Consider the following 25646-nt stretch of genomic DNA (forward strand, 5'->3'; position numbering starts at 1 on the left):
GACTTTTGCTCTGTCCTAGAGCAATGTTTAGCAGTCTAATTCTGATCTCACTCACCCAATTAGCAGTAAGCCCAGCCTGTTCCAGATAGAAGCCACATGGTTCAACATCCTTCCCAACATGAAGGAAGTCAGCCTTACATTTTATCAGCAGCATGACATTAGCACTCTTAACGCTCCCTAAGACACCTTCACATCTGACAAGGGGAGGAAAGACACACAAAGAAACTGCAACAGAGCCAAATACCAACCAAATCCCAGCCCAGCACCTTGGCCACACCACCCCAGGGAACTCCACTGCACCGAGTGCATTGCAGGGAGTCTCTGGCTTAGCTGAAAAACCCATCGGGAGGGTGGGAGTTGAGCGTGCAGCTGTGGGGAGACACCCTGTGTGCAAAGGCAATGCTGGGGGGGCGGGAGCGAGTGCGTCACCCAAGACTTAGAGAATGATGCTTTCAGACTTGGCGTCTCAGTGTGCAGAAAGATTTGATAGCAATTCTGAAAACAACTGCAATTAAATTGAGCTTATCACTGTTTGAGCTAAACTGTGAGTTGGGACAAACAAAACAGCAAAGTCCCAACTATTCCAGGAAACAGACTGTCTCAGCATTTGAGAGGAGACTTCAGCTGCAGCTGCCTGCTCTATCACCATTTCACAGCCAAGAGAACAAAGAATTAGTGACAATTAGCATTTTCATTCTCTGAATACTTTCTGGGTGTTTGTTGTTTGGGGGGAGTTTTATACATGTATGCATACATGCATGCACACAGGAGCTTCTGAGGTATTTCAGTGTAAGGTACTCGTGATTCTGTTGGACTTGCTGGCTCACTTGCACCAAAGCTGAGTGCAGAACGGCTCTCTGGGAAGAGACGGGCACAGGGTGATCTGCAGCACCACCACCTTTCCTGGAAATAAGGCTAGCTGAGAGTTCAGCCAGAGGAGTCAGGTTTACGTAGCTAGATCCATGACAGATGACAAGCCCAATCTTGGAAATACATTTGGAAGGAAAGAGAAGAGGCAAGAGTGTTTTAATCCCGTTACTACCAGAAGTGCTGTTCCAGGAAAACCAGCTCACATTCTGCTTGCAGCCTGCCAGAGGGAGCAGCTGAATGAGAGGTGGTCAAGAGAGACATGTCCTACGGGGGTCAGCCACAAGCTGTCAATTATTACTAGGACTAGTCCAGTGCCAATTCCAGTCCACAGAGAAGTTTCCCAAGGTTTTTGATGGATCTGGTGATTCAGGACACGGGGTCATGTGAAAAAGCTGAATAAAGTTCCTCTTCCCTTATTGAGGTATCTACCGATAGGCAGAGACAGTCCCTCATAGTTTGGTATTGCTTGTTGGGGAAAAAATTTCATTCTTCTCCCACCAACCAATTAGTTCAACACTTCTCCCTATACAGCTTTATTAATCCAATTGTCCTCTAAAAATTATGTTAAGGAGCAGAATATTCAGTTTTCATTAGAAAAGCCATAATCCGCCTTCTTCCCTGTCCCCACCACTGCCCCAGTGGGTGTTGTTATACATGAACCAGAGTATTGCAGGGCCATCGTCCTTATCTGAATTTCAGTTGTGATGACGCAAAGGAGCATCAAACAGTTGTGTCCTGAAACACCCCAACGTGTCCCTTGCCAGAGAAGGGAGGCCAGCTGCTCCACCTCTGCTGGTTCACCCTGTGATCTTCCTGCAACAGCTACAAGGGGCAAGTTACTGTTACCCCGGGGAAAAGACCTGAAGGAAGCTGCTAGTTTGCATTTCATTTTTAAGCTGTGTCAAACCAGCTTCACATTAGCTTACTGACACAGAAAGATTGTTCCCTTAAAGAACTTTTACCCCCACCAGTCATGCCCGACTCCAAAATAACCCAGTATCTAAGTTGCTACTGCCTTGTGTCCCCTAAACTACCCTTCTCTAACCTGAAAAGCATTCAAGCAGCACATGCTATTTATAACTGTATACAAATATACAAACACCTCCAGCCACAGCAGGCTGCTGCTACTCTGCCTCTGAAAAAGAAGAGCTGGAGATCATTCACCTAGAACTGATGTTAGCCAGGCTGCTGGGAAGACTTCAAGTGCAGCTAACAGCTCTGAGATGAAACAGAAAGGCCACTTCAAGCTTGTACAATGCTTGAGGATGAGGAGCATTGCAAAGGTTAAACACCCCATGGCAGGAGGGGTGACAAGTGAGGAAGAAGGGCCTCTTCAGACCCATATATTCAGCAGCAAGGCTTTTGCACCAAGAGCATCGTGATGCTCTCCTGTTGACATTAGACCACAATGATACCCATTTGCCAGCCAGCAAAAGGACAGCTGACCCATAAAGTATTTCAAGTGGGAAAAAAAAAAAAGCCTAAGACACAAACAAAAATAGGAACAGAGCAGGCTGAAGAGGGAGAGGGGCATTCTGGACATTCCACCCAGCAGCTCCTGTGACTGTGGCTCACCCATGACACCGCGGCTCCCTCTGGAAGAGCTCCATGTCAGCACAAAGATCACCCTCTGTGCCTGGGACATTCCCGCTCCCCGGCTAATGCAGCAGTAAACAGGACGCAAGCTTGAAGTAAAGGTTCTTCCACAGGAATGGAGAACAGAGGACGGCACAGACAGTTGATGGACGTAGGGACAGCATCTCCTGTCCCTGCTGGTAGGAGGCACAGAGGGGTCACACCTCAGACTGCAGATGCCATACCTCACCTGGACAGCTGGAGCATGCAGGGAACTGTGCAGATCCTCACCAAACCTGCCTCTCATTCAACACCAGCAAGAATTCAAACGGACTCCTTCCTTCACATCAGCAACCCAGAAGGCACCACTCACAGAATCATCTAGGTTGGAACCTCGAAGACCTTCAAGGTCTTTTCCAACATAGATGATTCTGTGATGATCATCCAGTCCAACCACGAACCTCTCACTGACCATTCCCAACTCCACCAGATCCCTCAGCGCTGGGTCAACCCGACTCTTCAACCCCTCCAGGGGTGGGGACTCCCCCCCTGCCCTGGGCAGCCCATTCCAACGCCCAACAACCCCTTCTGCAACGAAATATTTCCTAAGAGCCAGTCTGACCCTGCCCTGGCGCAGCTTGAGGCCATTCCCTCTTGTCCTGGCGCTTGTTCCTTGGGTCAAGAGACTCATCCCCCCTCTCTGCACCCTCCTTTCAGGGAGTTGGAGAGGGCCATGAGGTCTCCCCTCAGCCTCCTCTTCTCCAGACTAAACCCCCCCAGTTCCCTCAGCCGCTCCCCATCAGACCTGTGCTCCAGACCCTGCACCAGCTCTGTTGCCCTTCTCTGGACACGCTCAAGTCATTCAATGGCCTTTTTGGAGTGAGGGGCCCAAACTGAACCCACTCATCGAGGTGTGGCCTCACCAGTGCCAAGTACAGGGGTAAGATCACTTCCTCTCTCCTCAGCCCCATTACCCAGCTAAGTCTCCAGACTGGCCAGACACACCAATACCAAAAGCTCTGACAGAAGCCAGCTAGCAGAAGGACGTGCAGGTGCTTTTGACACTCCTCCAGCACCCTGAGAGCCCAATGCCTTGTTAGTTTGGGATGGCATAACCAAGTTATTTTGACTGCAAGATTTTCAGGACAGGAGCCAGGTCCTGCGTACTGTATCCAGGACCTCATTCAGGAGCTGCGTAAGTTCTGCTTCGCTATCTGTTTGAGCAAGGTTTGTGTGATCCTGGGCACGGATGCTCCCTGCAAGAGTCCCCAGCTACAACCTTCACACTTCACTTTCAACTCAGATGGTTGCTGAGCATCACTGGACTTCTCGTGTTTCCCACTGGTAGATCCCAGTCCAGACCTGAATTTAGGAATAGGCTGAGTCAGAAGGAATTTACTATCATGATCTCAAGGTTAATTTATCTTGCTTGCCTGCCCCTTGCTATTTCAGCTGTTCCTGTACCTCATCCATGGAAGAGCTAAAAGCCAGTCTCTAATGATGAACACAGTTTCAGGAGAGCTGTCCCATGTTCTTACTGGGCACAAATCCCCAGGCTGCTCCAGCTCAGCACACACAGCTCCCACACCTGCCTCCTCTCCGAGTACTAAGAGCAAGCAATGCACATGCTTTCCCTGCCTGGCCTCTCCCAGGAGATGATACGGTCCTAACTATAACAGTCCTGTCACCAGCTCAAAACCACAGAGCTGTAAACAAGAGGCACCGAAACAAAAGTTTGCAAGCTGATATCTAGAAAATAATTAACAGAGAACTTTATTGGATGTTTCCTCACAGGTAGCTCAGACTGCCAGAAAGTGCCTGTTCATTCACCCCAAGCAAGTGCATAGCAACACACCGGTGACCCAAGGACAACCTCAATTGTTGTGGGCAGTGACATCAGTTTGTGAAAGATCCCACCGCCTGGCTGGACTTCTCTTCCTCTTCCTGCACTCACGCTGAAACCAACTGGTTTCCACTCCTTGTTCCAAGACAGCAAGAACCAGACAGACCTTCAGGTGAGCTAAGCTGAACTTAGGCCAACTTGTTCTGAATGGGAACCTGATCCAAGATGTTCTCTGACTGCCTATCAGCGAGGCCAGAGGGACATCAAAGGTGGGCCCAAAGACAAATTAATGCCAGCAGGAAATAAAGTGAGAGCAATGTCTTATGATCTGCCCTTATAAGACATCTTCAGGTGACGGGTCTTTAATTTCAGTGTGAAATCCTGGACAGGTGTCTAAAAGCATTGGGTGTGGAAAGGATATCTATCCCTCACTTGCCAGAAGCTGTATAACTCCCACTATTTAACACAAAGAAAAACATTTTAAGACATTTGAGGCTGGGGGATAGCAGCTAGCCTTTAAAGACACCAGTTCTTTTCACATCCGTGCACATCTTCCTGTAGGCCAGTAATATTGAGTAACACCATGTACTGGAACACGCTGTTCTTCTGGGACTTCCCTAATTTTTGTTGTTCTGAGGTATACTTATTTTAAGGTTTTCACTCAATCCTTCTCTACTACTATTTTGCTGTCAGATAAAGAAACAGCTCAGCTGACTTGGCTCCAGGGAAGAGATACAGGAAGGAAGCTTTTTTTTTTTGGTGATAAATAGGTAGCAAACACAACTCCCCCCACAACACACACCCACTCAGTCTGCAGACAGCCTGGCTGCTTGACTGGCTGTTTCCTGTGGCAGGTAACCCTTCCCATCAGGGGGTCTCTGCAGGGATTTAACTCCAGAGCTCAACAAGCAGATGATTTTGCAAAGGAGATTTCTTAGAAAGCCTGGCCACTGGCTGTAAATAATGGTCTTTCTCCCCCTTTGCTCAAGAGTGAGATACATACCCGAGATACGTACCTGCTCAGAGTAACTCCTAGGGATCCCTATCAGACTACAGTAAGAAACACCTATTCTGACCTTACAGGTGGGGCAGGTGGAAACACCAAGAGGAAGAGACAGCTTTTCAAGTAGGGCCAGCTCTCGCAGCCAGAGGCAGACGTTGAAGGAGGGGCTCAGCCCACAACACCTTCTGGCTCAGATTCTCAGTGCTCAGTATTGCAAAGTCTAGACACAAGCAGCGCCAGGACGCAGCCTGCAGCAGGAGGACTAAGTAAATCCAGACCACCTGCAACTGCTTCAGAGCCAGAAGCCTCCCTCTGTGTTTGTCCCCAAGATGTTTGGTTTTCTATTTCAAGTAAAATTTGGGAAAAAAGCAAAAAGCTGTCGATCACTTTGTTTAAATATTTGCCCCCCTTGAGCCAAAAGACATGGTTATTTCCTGTGCTCTAGATACCAGTTAATAGAGAACTATTGCCACATCCTAGATATGGGGAGCATAAGGAGAAGATCTGCCTTTAAGTTGCCCAAGTTTTTTCCTCTTGCACAGAGCAGCTCACCAGGCAGCCCACAGTCACTACTGCCTGCCTGTCCACCCACTAGCACCTCCAGGGCAGGACCCTCATGCGAGCCAAAGCGCAGATGCACAATTCATACCCCAGCTCACCTTAAGGCAGATTGCTCTGCTTTGTACAAAAAGACTTTGGGAGAACAGGCACAAGAGCTGCCAGGCTTGATTACATCTCTAAGCTGAACCTTTGCACCGGACTTAATGTAGTGCTGGCACACCAAAGCCTCACCAGGCAACTGATGTTCTGCAAGCGGAGGCCTGGTTTGTTTCTGCAGCCAGGATAGGAGCGTTTATTTTTGCAAAACAAATCAGAAAACAGTGCAGCTGCTACTGTGAAACAATCAGTAGGAAGGTCCAGAGGCAGCTCAGTTCAGGCAGACAGCCAGGATCATTCTGTCACAACCACAACAGCAATCCCCACTAGCTTAATCTTTCTCCACTAATTCCCTAATACGAGGCTTAATGCTGCATTCCTGTTCATTGCATTAGAGAGAATTTAAATGGTATAACAGCGCATGAAAAGGAAAAGTTGCTCAGAACCCCAGGCAAGCTGTACTGAAAGCCGTGTCCCATCCTCATCCATCCATCCATCCCTGTCAATGATGTAACGCAACTCAAATTGCATGGGGTGACAAGAAAAGGGGATTCGCAGAGTAAGAGAAGGTGCAGCTCAGATCCCTGCTGCTCACTATTAGCCAGAGCAACGCTGGGTTTGGGGTAATTTTTTAAAAAGTACTCAGTGAGAGAAAGCTAGTGGAGGGGAGAAACAGACTGAAAAGCGTGTTGTAATAATGCGAAATTGCCTTTCTCCTCTGCCCTGAACAGAGGCAGAAGTGGAACCGCATCCAACTCCCACTTTATTCATCCGAGTGAAAACCACCAACACAAAGCCTCCAGTGGTGGCTGTTCTGAACAGAAACTGGTGCAGGAGGATCAAGTCTCACCCACGCGCACAATGTTACACATACACTCCATACTCACTTCTCGGGGTTGGTTTGCAGGATGGCACCACACACTTAGAGAAAGAGAGCACTGTTTCCACTTCACAGGGGAGGGATCACTAGAGGATGCTTTGGAAAAAGAGATCAGTGCTACAGGACAGTAGATACCTTTGCCAGGTACCTGCACCACAGATCCACAAAGACAAAAAGTGGAGTGAGCAGTCATCATTTCTATTTCCGGAGCCTGAAGAAATAGTTGCCTCTCGAGCATCCCTTCAGCTTTATCACACACTAGCCATTACCCTCAGCTGGCTCACCAACACCAAAGCAAGGCCCACACACAGCTTTCGGTGGCTTTCAGTCTAACCCCTGCTGAAAGCTCTCCTACGTGCTTGCAGACAGCGATTGTTTTGGGTTCACCAGAGATGTTACCAGAGACACAGCCAGCTCTGTCAGGCAGAAGAGAGCAGCCTTTCTCCCCGTCCCTTCCCACTGTACACTTGTATGGATGCTAAAGCTCTGGCACAGAATGAAAGGAATAGCCCTGAAGTCCCCCACTGGCCCTCAGCCTGCATCGTGACCAGCTCCCTCGTGCTTGCGCACAGGTAGCCAAGCGCTCCAATCCATGCCAAGCACGTCCCCACACACATGCGAGCACACTGCTTGCTGCGCCCGCTTCGCCCTTCCATCTCACCCAGGCACACTGTCACCTTACACCCCTGAACTCTTCCCCACTAGCCGTGGCATGAGCGGGGCAGGCTCCAGCAAGGAAGTGAGAATGAGCAGCTTCGTTCCAAAGCAGTCCTCAGAAGAGAGGCACGGGCATTTTGCTCTAGAAGGAATCTTGTTTTGACGAAGCAGCTTATCTGGGAAGCGTCTTCAGGCAGACAAGGCAGGCTGCATTTCTTGGGAGTCATGACACAAGCATACCTGGAGACTGACGTTACCTTTCTTCTACAGACATCAGCAGTGGTCCCCCAGCCACCAGTCCCAAGCATCAAGATGTTGTGGGTTCTGAAAACAATTGCGTGAGCAGGATGGGAGCTACTCACAGAGGGTTGCACAGACCCCTGCAAGGGAAGAGCCTCTGCTCAACCCTTCCTGCAAGGCTGAGCAGTGCACAAGCAAGAAGAGCACAAGACAGATGTAGCAACATCCACCTGAAGCTCACACCCACTGAATGAACCCTTCTGTGTGCAGAACTATGGCAGTAGTTAAACAGTTAGTTTGTTCCCATGAAGAGGTTTCTACCAATCCCACTATGTAAGAACACTGGACTAGATAAATCAATGTAAACTCTCACTGTGCTGACAGCCCACTCTGAAACAGGGCTCTAACTTTCTCCATGCATGACATAACTATGACAGCCGGAATCCACACCCTGCTCCATGATACACTGGAATAACTCTTCCCAGGCCCAGCCCTGAATCAGCAGCGTTCAAGGAAGCCAGCAAGAGCAGCCCTTGTAATTAACATATGTAAAGGGCTCCCTGATTCATTTACACCCTCAGATGTCACCTCCTCTACTTCAGGATGCTAAACTAGATAATCCACAGGAGTGGCAGCTCAGAGACACACTGCCAGAGCCTCCAACGCTAAAATGGTACTCAGTCCTTTAAATCCTAACCCAAAAGGCTTGCAAAACCAGTATCCCTCCAAACAAACTGCGGTGTATGAAGAGAATGGTTCATTCTCAGAAGAAATCCTCCAGGCATGGCATAGCCAAAAGCCTGGCAAACAGCTGCAGAAGATGCTTTATGAAGCTTGCTGATTCCAGAGGACTTGTCAGACAGAAGCCATCAATGTAGATTTGGCCTTTATCTGTACCAGAAAGCACCCCAGTTTCAGGTCTGGGCAAGTGCCAGAGGGCAGCACAAAGCCCTTAGTTCTGCTAGAAGTACCAGCTTCCACCCCTGACATGTCCCAAGCACCAAAAACAAAGTGCATGCCACCTGCCCAGACTCTCCCCCACTGGGATCACATGGAGCTTGGCGTGTTCTGAGCCTTTCCCCCTTTCTCCAGGAACACTGAGGGCAGCTCTCTTGTACACACTGTACCACAGATCAGCACAACCCCAAGGACAGGATCAGGCCTGTCACAAGCAGCTACTGTATCAGAAGTGCCAAACTCTCTCCTCCCTTCCTCTGGCCTTTGTAGCTACAACAGCCTCCAGCATCATTTCTACACTCCCAGGCTCACCAATTCCCTCCCTTCTATGTACATCTTGAAAGGGATTTTCTACTGCCCCCAGACACTACCACTTCCTGGACACATTCTTCTTCCCAAAAACATACTTATTTAGGGCCTTCCACACAGAGTCATTTCCTCTGCCCCTCCTTTTCACCAGCTCTTACTCTCTCTGGTGCCTTATGCCTGCTTGACAAGGAAAACAGCCCCAGGCAAATACACATACATGGGCTCCCTCAACTCCAAGATTCTTGAAGGCACATCCTGACTTTCACTTCAAGTCCCAGGAACACTTAGCAGAAAGAAAGAGGCCTAGTGTTAAGAGCTGGGCAGTGGAAGTGTAGAAGTGCAGAGGATTCAATGGGAAAGTGGTGGCCAGCTTAGAACCCAACCAGCAGCAGGGTTTGCCTCGTGGAGAACAAGATGGACAGGAGTCACCCACTCACACTGCTCCTTGGAGTAGGAGATTTCTGAGCTTTTGCAAAGGCCCTGGAATTAGAAGGCTTGCCCATTCCCAGCTCCAGAAAGAAGCAACGCTGACCAAATTACCATTTTTCCAGCACTTGCATGGTCCTCTTCAAGTACAGTACAAAGCAAGCATAGCAGAGTCGAAAATCGTTCTCCAGCCAAGCCAGTGAACATTTCACCCCTGCTTCATGGAGGGCACTGAGGGAAACGTGGAGAAAGCCAGAGCGAGCAGAGGACTAGCATCAGAGTACAGTCATTCCCAAGCCCACTGCGCTGGAAGGCAGCACGGCCCTCGGACAGGCAGGAAACAAACACCACCAGCTACTGGATATGCAGGCAGAGCTGATGTAACCACTACAGCAGCAGGAGTCTGGAACTGGAAGACAGAGCAAGAAATCTGAGGAAGGTTTTTGATTTAGCAGGACTAAACTTCCAAACATTACCAGTAACCAGACACAGGACCCTGAAGGACACATGACAGCTTCTCATAATTTATATGGAGGACTTGCGGGTGCCTTGAAGAGTTTTGGGAGATAAGAGGCAGAAAGAAGTGGAACAGCCTGGACATCTTACAAGTTCAAAAGCAATGCTGAAATTATGGGTGAGAAGAATGACACGCAAAGACCACTTGTGCTGTTGCCACTGACACTACACAGCTGCTGCCATGGCTGAGGGAGCAAGGCTGGGCACCAAGCTGCTCTGCACACCTATCTATGTGGGGTGTCCTGATTTCAGCAGGACAAAAAAACACACACAGGCATTGCTATGACTATGTTTTTCACTAAAAGTGGCTGCTTGGCTTCCCTTGCACTCATCCAACGAGATGCCTGCAAGAGCACCTCTCCTCAGGGGAACTTCCTCGTCAGAGCCAGGCAGACAGCAGAAACAAGCTCCTTCCTTCCCTCCCAGCAAAAGGTATTGCAGGGTTCTCCAGGGGCTTGGCTGCCAGCTCACTCATCAGGACAGCCGAGCCTGCAGCCCTGTGACCACTGATGGCACCGATCCAGGCACAGCAGCTTCTCCACCAAGCCAGTGAACATTTCTGACTATGTCAGCACAGAACATCCCCCCCACCTCTATTTTCCACCAGAGAAAGAAGCAGCAGCTTTACCGCTTCCAGGAAGCGCCAGAAGGTTCCCCATGAATTACATCCATGTCTCCATGTATGTACATAAGGGTGCCTCTCCTTCCATTGACCGGGCTCAGGCTGCTGAGCTCAACAATCTTCTCTCCAGCAAGGGCCTCTACAGGAATACAGATGACAATCTCCTGTGCAGGGGGGGACTTGAGTTTTGAGAGGCCACAGATGCTATGAAGCTTTCCTTCATGTACCTGGGGAGATCTATAGATCTCTTCACACAGCCACACAAGACATCACATATGCTTCCCTTAGGATATGCTTCACAATTCACACATTGACCAGCATAAACTGGGATTGCTCTGAGAAATCTATAGAGACCAAGCGGATTTATTTCCCTTTCTCAGACTGGAATTTGGTGTTAGACCCCTCCCACACAGAGAAAATCATCTCTGTGACCACTCCTTAAGCCTTTGCATGCACATAATCAAATTTCAGGAGCACATTTAAGATGCTGCTATTGTTCATTATCTCAGTTTCAAAAGGTAGAAGAGGGTTTATTTGTTGGGTTTTTTCTTCCTGCTACCCAACAGAAAAAGTCTCTACAGTTAGCAGTGTATTTCCTGGTGGTCACATGGTGACAGCTTGACAAGCAAACCTGAATGCTAAGTAACTGTTACCTCATCTCAAGTCAAGTCTGAGACAGAGTCCTGGCTAAGACAGTTGTTTAAAAAAAAAAAAAAATCCTGTAAACAACCAAGGAAGAGCTCCCCAAAGAACACCCCAAACACCACCGCTCTATCTAGCATATATATGGTCTCCTTTCTGTATTCTTAGTACTAGAAGCCTCTCCTCAGCTTGCTTTATCATTTTCTGCTCACATTGTCACGCTTAGGGAAAACAGCTAACTCCCACAGATGGGGGTTTGATAGCCAGCTTTGCCTCTGACAGCAGAACCCACCTCCTCCCCCCTAAAAAAGCAGCAATTCAGCAGTTCCAACCCACCCTCAGATGAGAGCTGCATACCACAATATTCACATGCTACACAATTGAGATGCTGTTGGTTAACTATGAGTCACAAGCACAGTCCAGGACCTTAGCATCAGCTTGAAAACAGCTTTTCGGTGATTACAGGTTCACATCCCATCATTCATCTATTCATGCTGCAACACTGCAGTACGCACAATCAGTAACTTGTAAACACGCGAGACTTTGCCCAATGCATCCTGATAGCCACACAGACTATTCTAGTGGAAAAACAGCAAAGTTTTGTCACGCCAGTGAACAGAATAACCTCAAAGCGAGAGAGCACTTCAGATGTAGGACAATACCAATGTTGCAGCCCTGGAAAACAAATCCAAGATCCCTTCAACTCGGTGGTAAAATGCTTAACAAGAGCTAGGTGAGGTTGTATCAGACCATAAATACCTCCTGGAATCTTACTTAGAAATAAGGTCCTCTGCCTAGCCAATATGGATGCCCAATGTTGTTTTATTTGGTATTCTCAAATATGCCTTTGAAGCCCACAGTGAGATCTCAAGACTGCAAATCATTTGGTCAGGACTTTCAGTTCAGTGTTAGCCTACAGTGAAGCCTTACTGCCACATACGAATGATGACAGTGAGGTCTTAATTCAGGGAGAAGGCAGAATCAGCTCAGAAGCAAGCTGAACAGATGCAAAGACCAGAAGGAAAAAGCTGGGAAAGAAACCACTAAGTGGGATCTTACACTCTGAAGTCCAGGAAAATTTCTGTTCTCTCCAATCAGGGTCTCAAAGGATTAGAATTACAGAAAAACCACAAAGGAGGTATTTACCTTTGCACAGTACAGTCTGAGTTCAGCGCCAAGTACACATGCATGAAGGCACTAACCTTATCTACACACAGCCAAAGCAGCAAGGCTTCTGCAAAATTCCCCTCTGCTTGGCATTCAGACACTATTTCACATTCCAGTTTGATGGACAGGGCAACAGACAGTGCAGGGTAGCAGTTGCCACAAGCTTTAAAGCCCACGGGCTATTACACCTACTCTCAGACAGAAACCAGATGCACGGCAAACACAGATACTGGGGATCCTACAACAGCCTGTGCTAGGATGAACTGCCCTCCCAGTACAGGCTGCAGCTGTACCTTCTGCCCTGTCTCCTTCTTCCCTATGATTTTATTCTAACCCCTGGACTTCAGCCTGGAATCTGCACTGTCAGGAGGGTTTACGACAGGGACAAAGTGCAGCGATACCATGCCCCAACCAAGCACCCATCTGCTTTTACTTTCAGAAGTCAGCTCTGTTGCCTTAGAGTTGCTCTCTACCCAAGATATATGCCAGCCACACAGGCAGAATCAAAAGAAAGCTATCCCAGAGAAGTCAAACTTAAGACAGAGTTTGAACACCCCAAATCCAGGCCTTGTCTGGCTTTAAGCAGCACGGTTTGTCCTCTTTCAGCAGGGAGGTGCATGCTGCCTAGAAGGTGGCCCCTAATCAGCCCTCATTATCATGCCTCCCCTTGTACCTCATAGGGAGTGGGAAAACCTATCCTAATCCTGATTCACAGAAAGCTCTCTACCAGGCTGGCTAACTCCCTGAGGACAATGCTTAGTGCTCCATGGATGCTCTGGGCATACAAATAGCAAGAACAGGGTAGACGTGACAACAGACTTGCTCAGCATTATAATGGCATCTGAGCAAGGCAAGGATTTGGGCACTACGGCCCAGCCTGTCTCATGTTCATGCCACACCTCCGAGTAGCACAGGGACCACTAGGTTCGGGCACTAATTGGGCAGCCACCTCTTCACTGGAAGCAAAGCAACCAAATCCCTGGCACCTATCAGCCAATGATCGCTGCAGGAGAAGGGATTAGAGGCCTTTTCGCTTATCCACAATAAAAGCTAGCACCATGGCATGACTACAGCCTTGGAGATGCCAGACCAGGGTTTGAACAGCTGTTAGGAGCTTCCCATCAAGCTCCAGAAGCAACGGTTGCCCTTCACAGGGCATTTCTGTAAATAAAATAGTAAGGAGGGGGAAACTTCAAACCCAACTGCACAGAAAAAGCTAACTTTTGCTGCATGAAGGCTATATCTCAAAACTCTACCTGTCCCTAAAGAACAGGGAGTGCTGTGGAAAACACCTGTGATCAAGGTGAGAGGAGTTCAAGCAGTAAACAGCTCTGGTTTCACTTGGCTCTAGGAGAGACTCGTAATTCTCAGACTAAATAGATACACCCGATTCTCCCACACCACCTTCCCAAGTTTAAGATGCTTTTCTGCATTTGTTATTCTCAAAAGATTCCAAGTACAGACTCTAGCATGTGCCTGTTGACTTTTCCGCCCATATGCAAAACAGCTGAACTTCAAAACAGCAAAAAACCAGGAAGCACCGCACACCATTCTCTTCAGCTGCTCCCCAGACATGCCCTAAGCAGGGACAGACTACACTGTGTGCCTGCTTCAGAGACAGCTTTTTAAGGTTTCTTTTCTAACTTGAAAACAGAGGTAACATCTAGCTGAACTGGCAACCTAGCTCTTGCAGAGGGCAAGAAAATTCCCCAGTGCCCTCCACCCTGAGAAACAACCCTCTTCCAGAAACAAAGATGCCAAGAGAGATTTCCTAGTTACTCAGAGATGCTGTTCAACTCTAACCCGTAGCGGTAACACGCTGCTTGGTGTCTCCAGTCGCTTCGCCTCCCACTCGCAGCCACCCAGAGCTGATGGGGCATGAGGTGCCTCCGACACCCTCAGCTCGAGGCACGCAGCCTCCCCCAGGGACCGGCCGGCGAGGGGGCGAACCCTGAGGTAAAGGCCTTAAAAACAAAGCGCCGCGCGCATTTAGGCAGGATGAGGTGGAGGGCGGAGCGCTGTTTCCACCACCCCCCCCCCTCCCTACCCGCTGTTATAATTAAAGAATTAATAACAACGAAGGGAAGACGCGAAGGAGAGCACCGGCCCCTCAGGCCGCCCGCCCGCGCTTACCGAGGCAGGCGCCGCTGACCAGGGCGGTGGCGGTGAGCGCCCCGGCTGAGGCGCCGTAGACCTTCCTGGCGTTGGCGACAAGGAAGGGGGCATGTTCCTGCAGGCAGCTGGCCACCCCGATGTGGTAGACCCCCAGGAAGCCGCAGCCGGCGAAGGAGATATTCCAGGTGGAGTCCGGCGGGAACATGGCCTCCGCGCCCCGCTGCAGGCGGGGGGGAAGGATGCAGCCGCGACGGAGAGGGGAAGCCGCGGGGCTCCTCTCACATCACACCGCCCCTGGGCGGGCGGGACGGAGGACCGGAGCCGGGAGACGCCGCTGCCGGAGGAGCGGTTCGTTAGCACGGCCGGGACTGCCGCTGGGCCGCCGGTGACAGCCGCCCAGCTTATATGAGGCGGCTCGGGCCCGCCCTCGGCCTGCGGCGGGGCCGCGCTGAGGGGCGGCGGCGCTGGGCGGGAAGCGGCCGGCGCCTCCTCCCAACCCTTCCTCCGGTGAACCCCCGCTCCCGGCCGGCCCCCGGGGCATTGCGGGCGTTCGCCGCCGGCGGAACCGCGTGGAGGGGCGGAGGCTAAGCCGGCTCCTTCGGGGAGGAGGGGGAGAGGAGAGGGTTACGGCTCCGCGCAGCACCCCAGAGCCGTGTACCGGGGCAGCAGCCTGTCTCCCCCTCACAAAACACCCTGTTTCTGGGAGGCCTCTGCTCCAAATTGTTGGAGTTTCCCACAAATACAGCCCTTTGCTTTTCGGGAGATGGGCAAGAAACATGAGAGGAAGGGAAAAGCTTCCCCCTTTCACACGAAGCTGAGGAGCCTGAGGGAGGCAAGGCTCAGCACAGCCACGGCAACCCCTCTCTCTCAACAGCTTTCTCTGCCTCTAAACTCACTAGAACACGCACAGTTGCTTACCTTTGCTAACCTTCTCCTAACAGTTTTCTCTACATGCCTCTAAGCTCACCAAAACGCTTACTTTTGGTCAGGGCAACTGCAATTTTCTCTTAGCGCCGGCAAGCGCGTGGCGTATCGGCTCACCACAGAGCAGCGCTGGGTGGGAGGCCGGTGCTGTTAGGAGATCAAAATAGATTTCAGAAGATGGAAAGATCCCCTTGTCATAAACTATACAGACTGTAACCATTCAAGCAATTAGATAAGTGTGCAAGTTTACAGGGGCATCGAAAAGATCAGCATAGCAAGAGAAGCAGCTGCTCAACTCAAAGCAGAGAAGCAAGCTCAGCAAGAGGGAGGTTGGGGGGGTACAAAGCAAAAAGCATAAGTAGTTTTTTAATTGAATCAACATAAAGCAGAAGCACTTTCTACCAAAGCTTGTTGGGTTTTGGATTTATTTTTTTTTAAGTCTTAATTCATCTTGGCATAAGTCTATTTGCATTAGTTTTCTTACAACTGGTCAAAAGTTTCTCGTTTGGGACACTGTTATACCTATCCTTAACAGCTCTCAGACTACACAAAGCTAGGCCTTCCTCCTCACAGAAATTTCACCAATTATCTTAGTGGAGGTCATCCAAGTAGCCCCTCTCCTGTTCCTTCCACTTCAACTGTCCTTTCAAAGGGTACAAGGGAGGCTGATACCCTCCCTGTAGAGGGGCCATCCAGGTTGTAATAACAGCTACTGCCTCACAGTCAGATGACCAAAGCAACCAAACTCAGCAGGGAGCCCTTGTATAAATCCAATACTTGAGTTTAAGTTAGGCCTCATACTCCAGGCTCTACAGAGTGCTTTTTCATTAAATATTTGCACTTTCCATCCATCAGACAGACAGGAGTCCAGCCTTACCTTTCTTCCAAGTCCTACCCTGGAGCCCACCACCTCACCTAGCTCACAGGAACTAACCTTGATACAGATTAGCTCCATCCTGGAGCACCTAAAGAATTAGCCCCACTTATCTCAAATCCTCTGTTTATGCCCTATACACACCCTTCTTTCTCTTCCTCCTCTACCTCTACTTGCTTTTGTAATTTCCTTCCTCCCCGGTGTTTGACATTGTTACGTAACCCTTGTCAGCCCTCATCTCCTCCACCTGAAGAGGTGAGCATTGGCACACCTGAGCCTTGACCCTCTTAAAGGCCCTTAGCACCAAGACAATCATAGTGCTTTCACCCCGTGCTTCTGGTGACATGGAGAGGTATTTCCAGGTAGCCAAACCCAAAGAAAACATTGTGTCTTGCATTTTCCAGAACAGGGATTGTGCTGCAGAAGAACTGGTCAGTGGGCTGTGACTTTAGCGGAAATGTGTGGCAAAACTGAATACTGAACCTTGTTTGCAGATACCTCCCTAACACTTGTAACCACAAGAACAGCTTCATTCTCGAGCCAACGCTGCTTCCTCTTTTTTTCAGCATTTCACAACGTTAAGGTTCCTACTGTGTCTGGAAAATAAACAATACTGTGACAATCACTTGATTTCTCAACAGCAATCTCATCCTAAATTGTTTACATCACTCTGCCTTGGCCCTCAAGGTTACCTATTTGAGGAGGTTCAACCCTGTTGAACCAGGTTAATGAAGTAAGCCATGTGAACAGTAATTTCTGCAGAGCGCTGCCTGGGTACTGACACTAGCAGGCTGGCAAACAACTGTTTTTTTCTCAAAAATAAATTATCCCCCCCAACTAATCTTTTTCTCCTCAATAAGAAAGTACTGCCAGAATCCTGTAATTGCTCTTAATGCTGCAATAAACCAGGTCAGCAAGATTTACATGGCAGCTTTTCATGTGTATCAAACTCCTATCAGGACACTGCAAGTTCACTCATGCCCTTACATGTTGTGATGCCACTGAGACAGCTTCTCGTGCAATCTCTCTTTGTTGCATTTATTTTCTAGTCTAACAAATGGTGAGCAGTTAGTACATATGAGATAATAACGTACAAGAAAATAATCTGGTTTTCTGGGTAAGACCTTGGCTGTTGGCGGCCAACGGGAATTAATTTTAAAGGGAAGCTGAGAGGCAGTCTGTTACACTGTTGTCTTCAGCATGTTACTTTAGCAGTGTTGCCTGTAGTCAGCAAGACTGGGGCACTGGTCATGAAGAGCAACCCGAGTGCTGTTAACATCACTGGAAAGCCTGACCGATGTCTTTTTCTTGACTGTGATGTTTGGGTATGTTGGACAATTCCATGGCAAACTCTTGGGACTTGCTTCATAGGAGTATCTCCTGAGGCAACAGAGCAGTCCCCTTGTCTGGCTCTCTTGGGACTGAATTTTCCTTCTAGGAGAGCTACTACAGATATCTCTGCCCTACATAAGTCAAACCTACTGAGTTCAGCAGGGCTGCCTGCATGTAGCAGCTTGCAAAATCAGGCCTTAGTAGTAAGAGTGAAACTCGTTAATTTGACAGTGGCCCCAGGGAGCCCTTACTTATTACTTTTCAGTAGTATCCAGGACATTCACCCCGCTTTCCAAGTAGTGAAGATGTCATGTTACTCTCCCTGCCCCATGGTGCTTGTGAGGAATGACTTTCAGTCGGAGTTGATTTGAGATGGCGCAGATTTGTGTCCCAGTGAGGAAAGCTTGCATGTTTCAGCGTCAAGCCTATGACTAAATCACTCTTCCCTACCGTCAATTTAGTAATGATCAGTTACCAGTGTAATCTCCAGGCGCAAGGCTATCCTTTCCTTTCCCTTCAATGCCTTTGAGCCTTTCTTTATGAAGACGTCAGGAAAAACCTGTCCTAGCTAAAACTGATGCTGCAAGGGGACAGACTAGGCCACCACTCCAAGCTTTGGCAGGCACCAGTTTTCTCCGAGAGCATCATGGAATACAACACATCCACCTCACTGCTGCCCTTGCCTTTGGAAATCATTGCTAAGTCTGAAGAGGCACCAGTGATACTTGAAAATTCAGAATAGTGTCCACAGAGCAGGGCAGGGATCCCATCTCCTTCACAGCTGAAGCTCATTGAGATCAGCAGAAGAGAGTGGTGAACAAACTCCAGCCAGAGCACCCAACTTCCAGGCACATCACTGCTCATGTACAAAGCCATCAGGTGACAACTGTTTTGTGAATAGATATGAGGGATAAAAGCTTAAAGTGCTTTGATTTTACATTCACAAGGAATACCTGTGGGCTGGTTGTGTAGAATACATCGGCTCCCTGTGGCAGTGTAACAAATGCCGTTATTTTCAGTGCTTTCTCTGAGAACTGCCCCAAACAGTTTAGCAAATGAGCTGTCCCTCTCTTTCTCAAAGCAGATTGAGCATCAGGAGCGTTCATTAAAATTATGCACTTTCAGGAAGGCATTTAAAGGTGGTAAGAGGACACCCAGCACAGGATCAGGTCCATAACTCAAGGTTTAACAGGTCATAGGGAGAAGATAGAGAAAAATAGGGGGAAGAAAGAAGTTAGTCTAGATGTAGCTGTAGTCCTCCCCTCATCACAGTAGCCAGGCAGCTGGCACCATAGGTCTGTCTCATCCCACAGGCCTGGGCACAGCAAAACTCATGGAATAGCTCAGTGCTGCTGAAACAAATCCCTTTGTGCATGGAAAATCCCTGTGGAGTGGTGTGACAGGGCAGTTCCTTCCTGTGAAAACATTGACTTTGCTCTCGCAGCGGCCAAGCAAGGCAATATCACAGGGTGAGGGTAAAACCACATCCAAGAACCACTCTTCTTCAGTGATCTGGAGAAATCAGAAAGGAAACACAGCTATACCTGCACCCCTTCCAGTGCCAAACCACAGCCGTTAGGGGTCTGACAGAGGATTAAGAGCAAACACGAGTGGTTGTCGTTCCTGCCACAAAGATCACCGTGCTAGGCCTTACGAGATAAAGCAGATGAAAGGTATTGGCACTGTTACCTCCTGTAACTCACTCTTGAAGCAGGCACAGAGGGCAGCAAGGGTTAGTTGCTCCCATCACGGCCATTCCGAGGACCTAACTTTCAACTGCTCTCTCCCTTGGCTGCTGTGAAGTCATGGGCGTTTTCTCTCTCAGTACACCACAGGGAGTTAAAATAGTTTTTCCTACTTGGATTTCACCCATCTCTCCTCCTCTCAGAAGTACTTGCCACGCTTTGTCCAATGACTCATAACCAACATAGTTTCAGGAAAAAAAACCAACAAGAGCTATGTTGGAAAAACTTCAGTGTAGGCTGCTCCAGGACACCTCTTTTTGACACTGCCTGTGGAGACTGGGTATGGGAAGAGCATCACATGTGCCACTTGCACTCTACTTTACGGTGACAGACAAAGACTGCTGTAGAAGTCAGGGTAAGTTGCCTGCCAGAACCATCTCCTAGCAGAATACACTTTATAAAAGCAAAATTTACTGTCCTCCCAAGCTGATGCATTCTTCTGGTCACGCTAGAGATCAGTTTCAGTTCTCCAAAAACACCATTCTCCTCATGAAATCGTTCTTGTTCAGATCAAGGTGATTCACATCCAGCTATGCCCAGGACAGCCATTCAGTAGGACGGGCACCTCTGCACTGGTCTGTGTCCTGTGAAGAGCAGGATGCAGTAATGCTTTTTGTTACAGATTCTATGTTAAGCATACAGATGTCACATGAAATCCAAGCAGAGTCAAGCACTTCACTGGTATTGTCCCTAGATCTTGGAAATCTGACATAGCAACAAAATTGGTGCCTTTAGACATTTTCAAAAACTAATTGCTGTGAGCTCTGAAATGTTAAATGTTTCTGGGCTAATTCAGACCTGCTGTCCATTCAGTTTCACATATTTTGGAACTGATTAAACAGATCCTGAAAAATAAAAAGCCCTTTTATTGCTGAATAGATGGGACTCTTTCTGAGTAACTGGGATGGCAAAATAGTAAGGGGAAGGTGAACTTAACATCAGGTAGATTCAGCTTCCACATACTGTTTAAGAAACAGCAGTGTCAAAGCAAGCATCCAGGTTCAGACAAGCTGAGCCATTTCTTAAGCACTTCAAGCGGGTTGAGTCCCATGGCTTGTCACAAAATTCACATACCTGTTTGAGACAAAAATCAAAGCTTTGTTGGAACTATTTTAAGAACAGCTGCCTGAATCCAATAGCACTTATTATAATTATTATTATAATAATAAACTCAAAACACATTTAAAACAAAGATTTTTTTAATATTTTCTCTATAACAAATAATTAATCAAATAGGCCGAATCCCATGTCATCGTCAGATTCTTCAGATTCCTCCTTCTTTTCTTCTTTTTTCTCCTCAGCTGAAGGAAAAAAAAAGGACCAATGGTCATTATTTACATTTTTCACACCACAGATTTTCAAGATACACATTTTGGTGTTCTCAGCTTCCATGTTATTGGTATTTCAGCCTCTGCAGTTCATCTCATTCCCTTTCAACAGTCAGATACAAACACCAAGGAGACTACTGAAGGGATAAGCTTTACACAGCAAAGTCCATCTGGTTCTCAGTTCTAAGCCAGACCAATCTCAAGGTGGGTAAAAAGCAAATGCTTCCGATTGCCCGAGGAAAAATAACTGTTCAGTTTACACTTCAATCACATAGTGAACTGCAAAAGCAGAAAAGCCTTGAAATTTGGACTGAATTGTTCAGATTTTAACAGAGAAAAACGGAGCTGCCCTGTAGCAGTGCCTCTGCACTCGCACTCACCGGCAGCAGGGGCAGCAGCTGCAGCAGGAGCAGCAGAGCCCCCTCCAGCAGAGACTGCCACAGCTCCCCCAGCCGGCATGCTGGCAAGTTTTCCGTTACCTGTGTGGGACAGAAAAGGAAGTATTTAAATGCTCATCGCAAGCACAGAGGTAAGGTGAAAAGGAAGAAACACAACGGTGCAGAAAACAGATACTATGTCCCATGGACTGAACCTGTCACTATTAGCTGAAAGGAACACGAGGCTGCACCCATGGTAAGAAATTATAAACTATTCTGTGAAAAAAGCCTCAAGAATTTAAGATTCACAAAGGCTTACCCTGAGAACACTGACAGCACATTATTAGTAAGTTTTCTTCTATACACAAGTCCCCTATTTTTTTTTCCCCGAAACTGTCATATTAAAAAGTGGCAAACGCATCCATTTTACACATGCAAAAAACCTGTACGTTCTCTAAATACAGCACAATCACCCAGAAATTCATAATTTCAAGATACCTCAAAAATAACATAGGCAGCACTGGCTTCCCCCTGCCCTTTAAGGGTACAGAGAACTGTGAGGGCATGACTGGATCACACTTACAGGAGAAAAGGGGGTGAGGGGAAAGATCTATTTATGGCCAAGAGTACAGTATTTTAAACAACTTCTCTAGCACCCTATGAACCCTATTGCAGCTCCTTTGAGATTAGTAAACTGACTTCTGATTTATGTTCGTCTTTGGAAAGCTAGCTAGTTCTCTGGCATCTGCCTTTCACATACCAAGGCTCCCACAGCATTCAGAGGTCGCGTACACAGTACGTTTGCCTGTATTCCAGTTTCTGGGAATCAGTTTCTAAATAATTCTCTGTTACTTTAAGCTCTAATAAACTAGCCAAGTAAACAAACATGTTTCATATGCATGTCAGTATGTTCTAGAAAACAACTGACTTTCAAAAGTATTACAGAAAGAGATGGCCTAAGTGTGTTGTAAGCACATGCATAATGGCTCTCTTAGGTTCAGACCGCATGGCCAGAAATGTCCAGTTATTGCTCATAACAGCAAGGCCAGGCAAAGTCCTGGCAACCTTTAAGCAAATATATGCCTAAAAGTTCCCTTGTGCCTATGCACTTGCAAAAAAAAAAAAAAAAAATTAATTAATCAGAAATCTTTGCACTACCTCAGCTCTGCTTTATTTCAGCCCTATGACCCAGTGAATGAATGTTAAAAGTTCTAGCTCTGGTGAAAGCCAGCAGGTAAGAGCACAAGCTTCTGCAGAAGTCAGCACTCAGAGTCCTTAGAGTAAAAGAAACACCAAACTTGGGGGGCTCTAGAAGAGATGTGTACTGGAGAGGCTTGTGTTAATCACAGAGGGTGTAACTGTACCCTTCATGTGAATTGACGTTTACATTTAATGGTCTCTTCTTCCTGTTTTACATAATTGGTGCACACAAGTGGGTAAATACAAAGTAAAAAACTCCCAGATAACTTGAAGGACAGCTAATTCATTCTCTGGTCAACATGTCCAGAAAACTACGTCATGAGCGTACTACCAGTAAGCTCATACATGCTTAAGCTTTCCGGTTTAATGTGGTCCACAAGCGAAACCCAGCAGGTACTGGCACCGACCTGCAGAGAATTAGAATGGACCTGGATTTCAGTCATTTCAGCTGAGATCCAGCATGGAAGTCCACAGCTGCGAAGCTAAACTGATGAATAATCAGGGTGTTGGCAGCTATTCTACACTCTCAGGACTACGTTACCAAAGTAGTAGAGGCAATTATCTGTGACACTCAGAGACACTACTTACCCTGAGCAATGACATCCTCAATGTTTTTTCCATTCAGCTCACTAATAACCTGTGTAAATTAAGTTTAGAATGTTAATAGTTTCAAAACAGCATGAGTATAAGCTATATTTAAACAAGTAGTGATTAATCATTATGTGCAGTGCCTCCTGCTGCTTATCTTGCTGCTTGTACAGCCCCATTCCTTATTTCTCAGTGGAAGAAAAAGGACACTGAAATGGAAGCTTCAGCTAAGTCTCTTACGCTTTCCTGAGAAAGCATTTTCATGAAATCTGTTACAATAAATTCATAATGAATCCAAGAACTTTGCAGAAAGAAGGATACACAGATGTTGCAGAGCCAATTAGGAAACCCCACTAATGGTCTGTTAGTCACTGAGGGACTGTTAACATATCTTGCTTAATACCCAGCGGGAGGCTCTGAAGCATTGGGCCCTAGCCCAAACACCACAGGGTCCTGTCCCTAGCCTCACCACATGTTACAGCCAAGCTGGCCATTGTATCCTTGCACTGGAACAGAGAGTCCCAACTTCAGTTTTACTACCATTGTTGTATAACCAGGGATGAGGAAAGCAAAACACAAAACCAAAAATTGCTAAAGCAAGCAAGCACTTTAAAAACAAACAAAAAGAATGCCACAGACCTTACTGGCGAGTCCCTCTACCAAGAGTCAGTGCCAAACACTGCCAAGTCGCCAAAGCCAAAGGACTTTAACCAAGAGCTTTTCAACAGGCACCTTCTGCTTACACAGAGCGTGCGATCTGCAAAATGCCGTGCCCGTGTGCTCGCTTCATCCGCAAGGAAGGTGTTTTTAAGACTTCACTAGATTTACACTGGCATAAGATACAGCCCGTGCAAATAAAAAAGATTAATTATGACCAAAACAAATTCCAGACAAGCTTTCTGGATATTGGAGGATCAGAGAAAACAACTGATGGAAGGTATTAAACATAAAACAAGCCGAAGCCAAAAGACCTGGTGTTTAAACCACGAGTTCAAACCAACATCCCAAACCGTAATCAGGATGCTGTCAGCTCAGTCAACCCATTGTTTGGTTGGGCCTATGGCAAAACGCTGTCTCCAGCTGGGAAAGTAACCTGTTCTTCCTCCACCTCACTGGAAGCACTCCGTATACAAGCATGGGTCAGGAGATAAAACTGCTTTTTTGGTTTTTTTGTGTGTTTTTTTTTTTTTTTCCCATGGCCATTTATTTTTAGGTCCACAAGGCTGAAAGTCTATTATAATCACAAGAAACATTCTAAATAAGATACTCTCTTCTTAAAAAAACTGCTTTCCATCACAACCATTTCAGCATTAACTTCCAAAATCTTCCTACATCTTAGTATTGAATACTTTTAATGTCCATGTTATAATTTGCCTACATTTCTTGGTGAAGGAACAAATGATTCTTTGCAGTACACTAAATAAGAATTTATTACTGAACTTCAGGCCTTCTAAAGTGTTAGCTTTGAATCAACACCGACCAAAAGCCAAAATTAAATGTTAAGTGCAAACTACATGTTGTGTCAGACCAGAACTTATTTTCAATTTTCAATGCATGTTTATCTGCAGCCACCATCCCACTGAAAATTATTAGGTTGAACAGTCAGAATTCAGCCACAACTGACAGACATCTTTGCAGATGACAGCTGTTAAATAGGAAAGACAGACTTCTACAAAAACGTCGTAAAAACAGTTGATTGGTTAACCAGTGTTTTAGAAATCACACTAGCAAACATCTGAACAAAGTAAGACTAGATCAACAGCAAGGCAACTAAAGAAACACCAAAGCCAAGGAGCAGCTCCCGTGTCTGACGTTGATGGGGACATGACCATCTGGAGTAAGAGGCAATGCCACCTTGTTCATGCGCTCATCGTCCGTCTCGATGCCAACGCTGTCGAGGATCTTTTTCAAGTCCTTTGACGTGGGAGACTCATTGCCACCGAGGACCGCGAGAAGGTAAGCTGCGACGTAACGCATCCTGGAAAGCAAGAGACGTGGATCTTCAGCGCTCATCATCTCCTTGCGTGGCTAGAGGAAGCTTATCTCCTCACAGCGCGAAGCAAACCTCGCCCTCCCCGCTGCAATTGTTTTGCTTTATTTTTCAATGAAAGCCCACGGCGCTGAGGCCGTGTACCGGCTGCCCGCCAGCACGGGGCCCCGCACAAGGCAGCCCGTTAAACACCGCCGGGCTCCGGGGCGCCGCTGCCCGAGGCCCCGAGCAACCGGCCCGGCCTCACACCGCCCACCTCTCCCTAAGGAGGTCGGCACCCGAACGCCTCCTCACCGCCGGCTCCCCGCGGCGTTCGCCTAAGCCTGTCCCATCCCTCCGCAGGCCCCGGCCCAGGCCCAGGCCGGGAGAGCACATGGCCGCCATTTCCCCACTCCCGCCCAGCCCCCGGCGGTCTCGCCCGAGCCCCGCTGGCGGCCGTGGGCCGGAGCGCGTGGGCCGGGAGCGCCCATTCCCGCGGGGGAGGCGGTGCGGGGCCGCCGCGCGCTTACTTGGGCGGAGGCGGCGGCGCGGGAGAGAGGCCGAGGACGTGCGCTCGCGGTGGCAGCGCAGCTGCGAAAGGGAAGGGGCGGCGCCTCGGCAACGCCTTCTTCCCGTCACCCCCCAACAACGAGCGCTGCCATTGGGCCGGGCCGGGGGGGAGCGGGCGGGCCAATGGGGAGCCGCAGGCTGGGCTGCCGCCGCCGCGCGCAGTGGCGCATGCGCAGAGCGGGGCCGGGGCAGGGCGGGGCGCCGCCGCTTCAGCGCAAGGCTGCGGCAACTCATTTTCCGCTTTAGGGTTTTTTTTCCCC

The 25646-nt window shown here is 48.1% G+C and overlaps 2 protein-coding genes and 1 non-coding gene across 3 annotated transcripts in view; all 3 read right to left on the reverse strand.

Annotated features, from left to right (window-relative positions):
* The window catches only part of PNPLA2 (patatin like domain 2, triacylglycerol lipase), a 31355-nt gene extending 16485 nt beyond the window's left edge, over window positions 1-14870 (reverse strand). Inside the window, exon 1 of the mRNA XM_074885394.1 lies at window positions 14498-14870. Coding sequence (XP_074741495.1) covers window positions 14498-14684 — 187 coding nt within the window. The 5' untranslated portion in view covers window positions 14685-14870. The remainder of the gene's footprint in view (window positions 1-14497) is intronic.
* Window positions 14871-20535: 5665 nt separating this feature from the next.
* On the reverse strand, window positions 20536-25484 carry RPLP2 (ribosomal protein lateral stalk subunit P2). Its single transcript, XM_074885375.1, has 5 exons — window positions 25347-25484; window positions 24702-24825; window positions 22848-22896; window positions 21063-21161; window positions 20536-20655 (listed from the first exon to the last, which is right to left on the reverse strand). The coding sequence occupies exons 2-5, from the start codon at window positions 24822-24824 to the stop codon at window positions 20579-20581; spliced, it is 348 nt and encodes a 115-aa protein (XP_074741476.1). The 5' UTR covers window position 24825; window positions 25347-25484; the 3' UTR covers window positions 20536-20578.
* LOC141950502 (small nucleolar RNA SNORA52) lies at window positions 22557-22689 on the reverse strand. Its single transcript, XR_012631042.1, has one exon. It is a non-coding gene; the product is annotated as a small nucleolar RNA SNORA52 (small nucleolar RNA).
* Window positions 25485-25646: the final 162 nt, after the last annotated feature.

This window comes from Strix uralensis, chromosome 15, assembly GCF_047716275.1.
Source record: "Strix uralensis isolate ZFMK-TIS-50842 chromosome 15, bStrUra1, whole genome shotgun sequence".
Classification (NCBI taxonomy): domain Eukaryota; kingdom Metazoa; phylum Chordata; class Aves; order Strigiformes; family Strigidae; genus Strix; species Strix uralensis.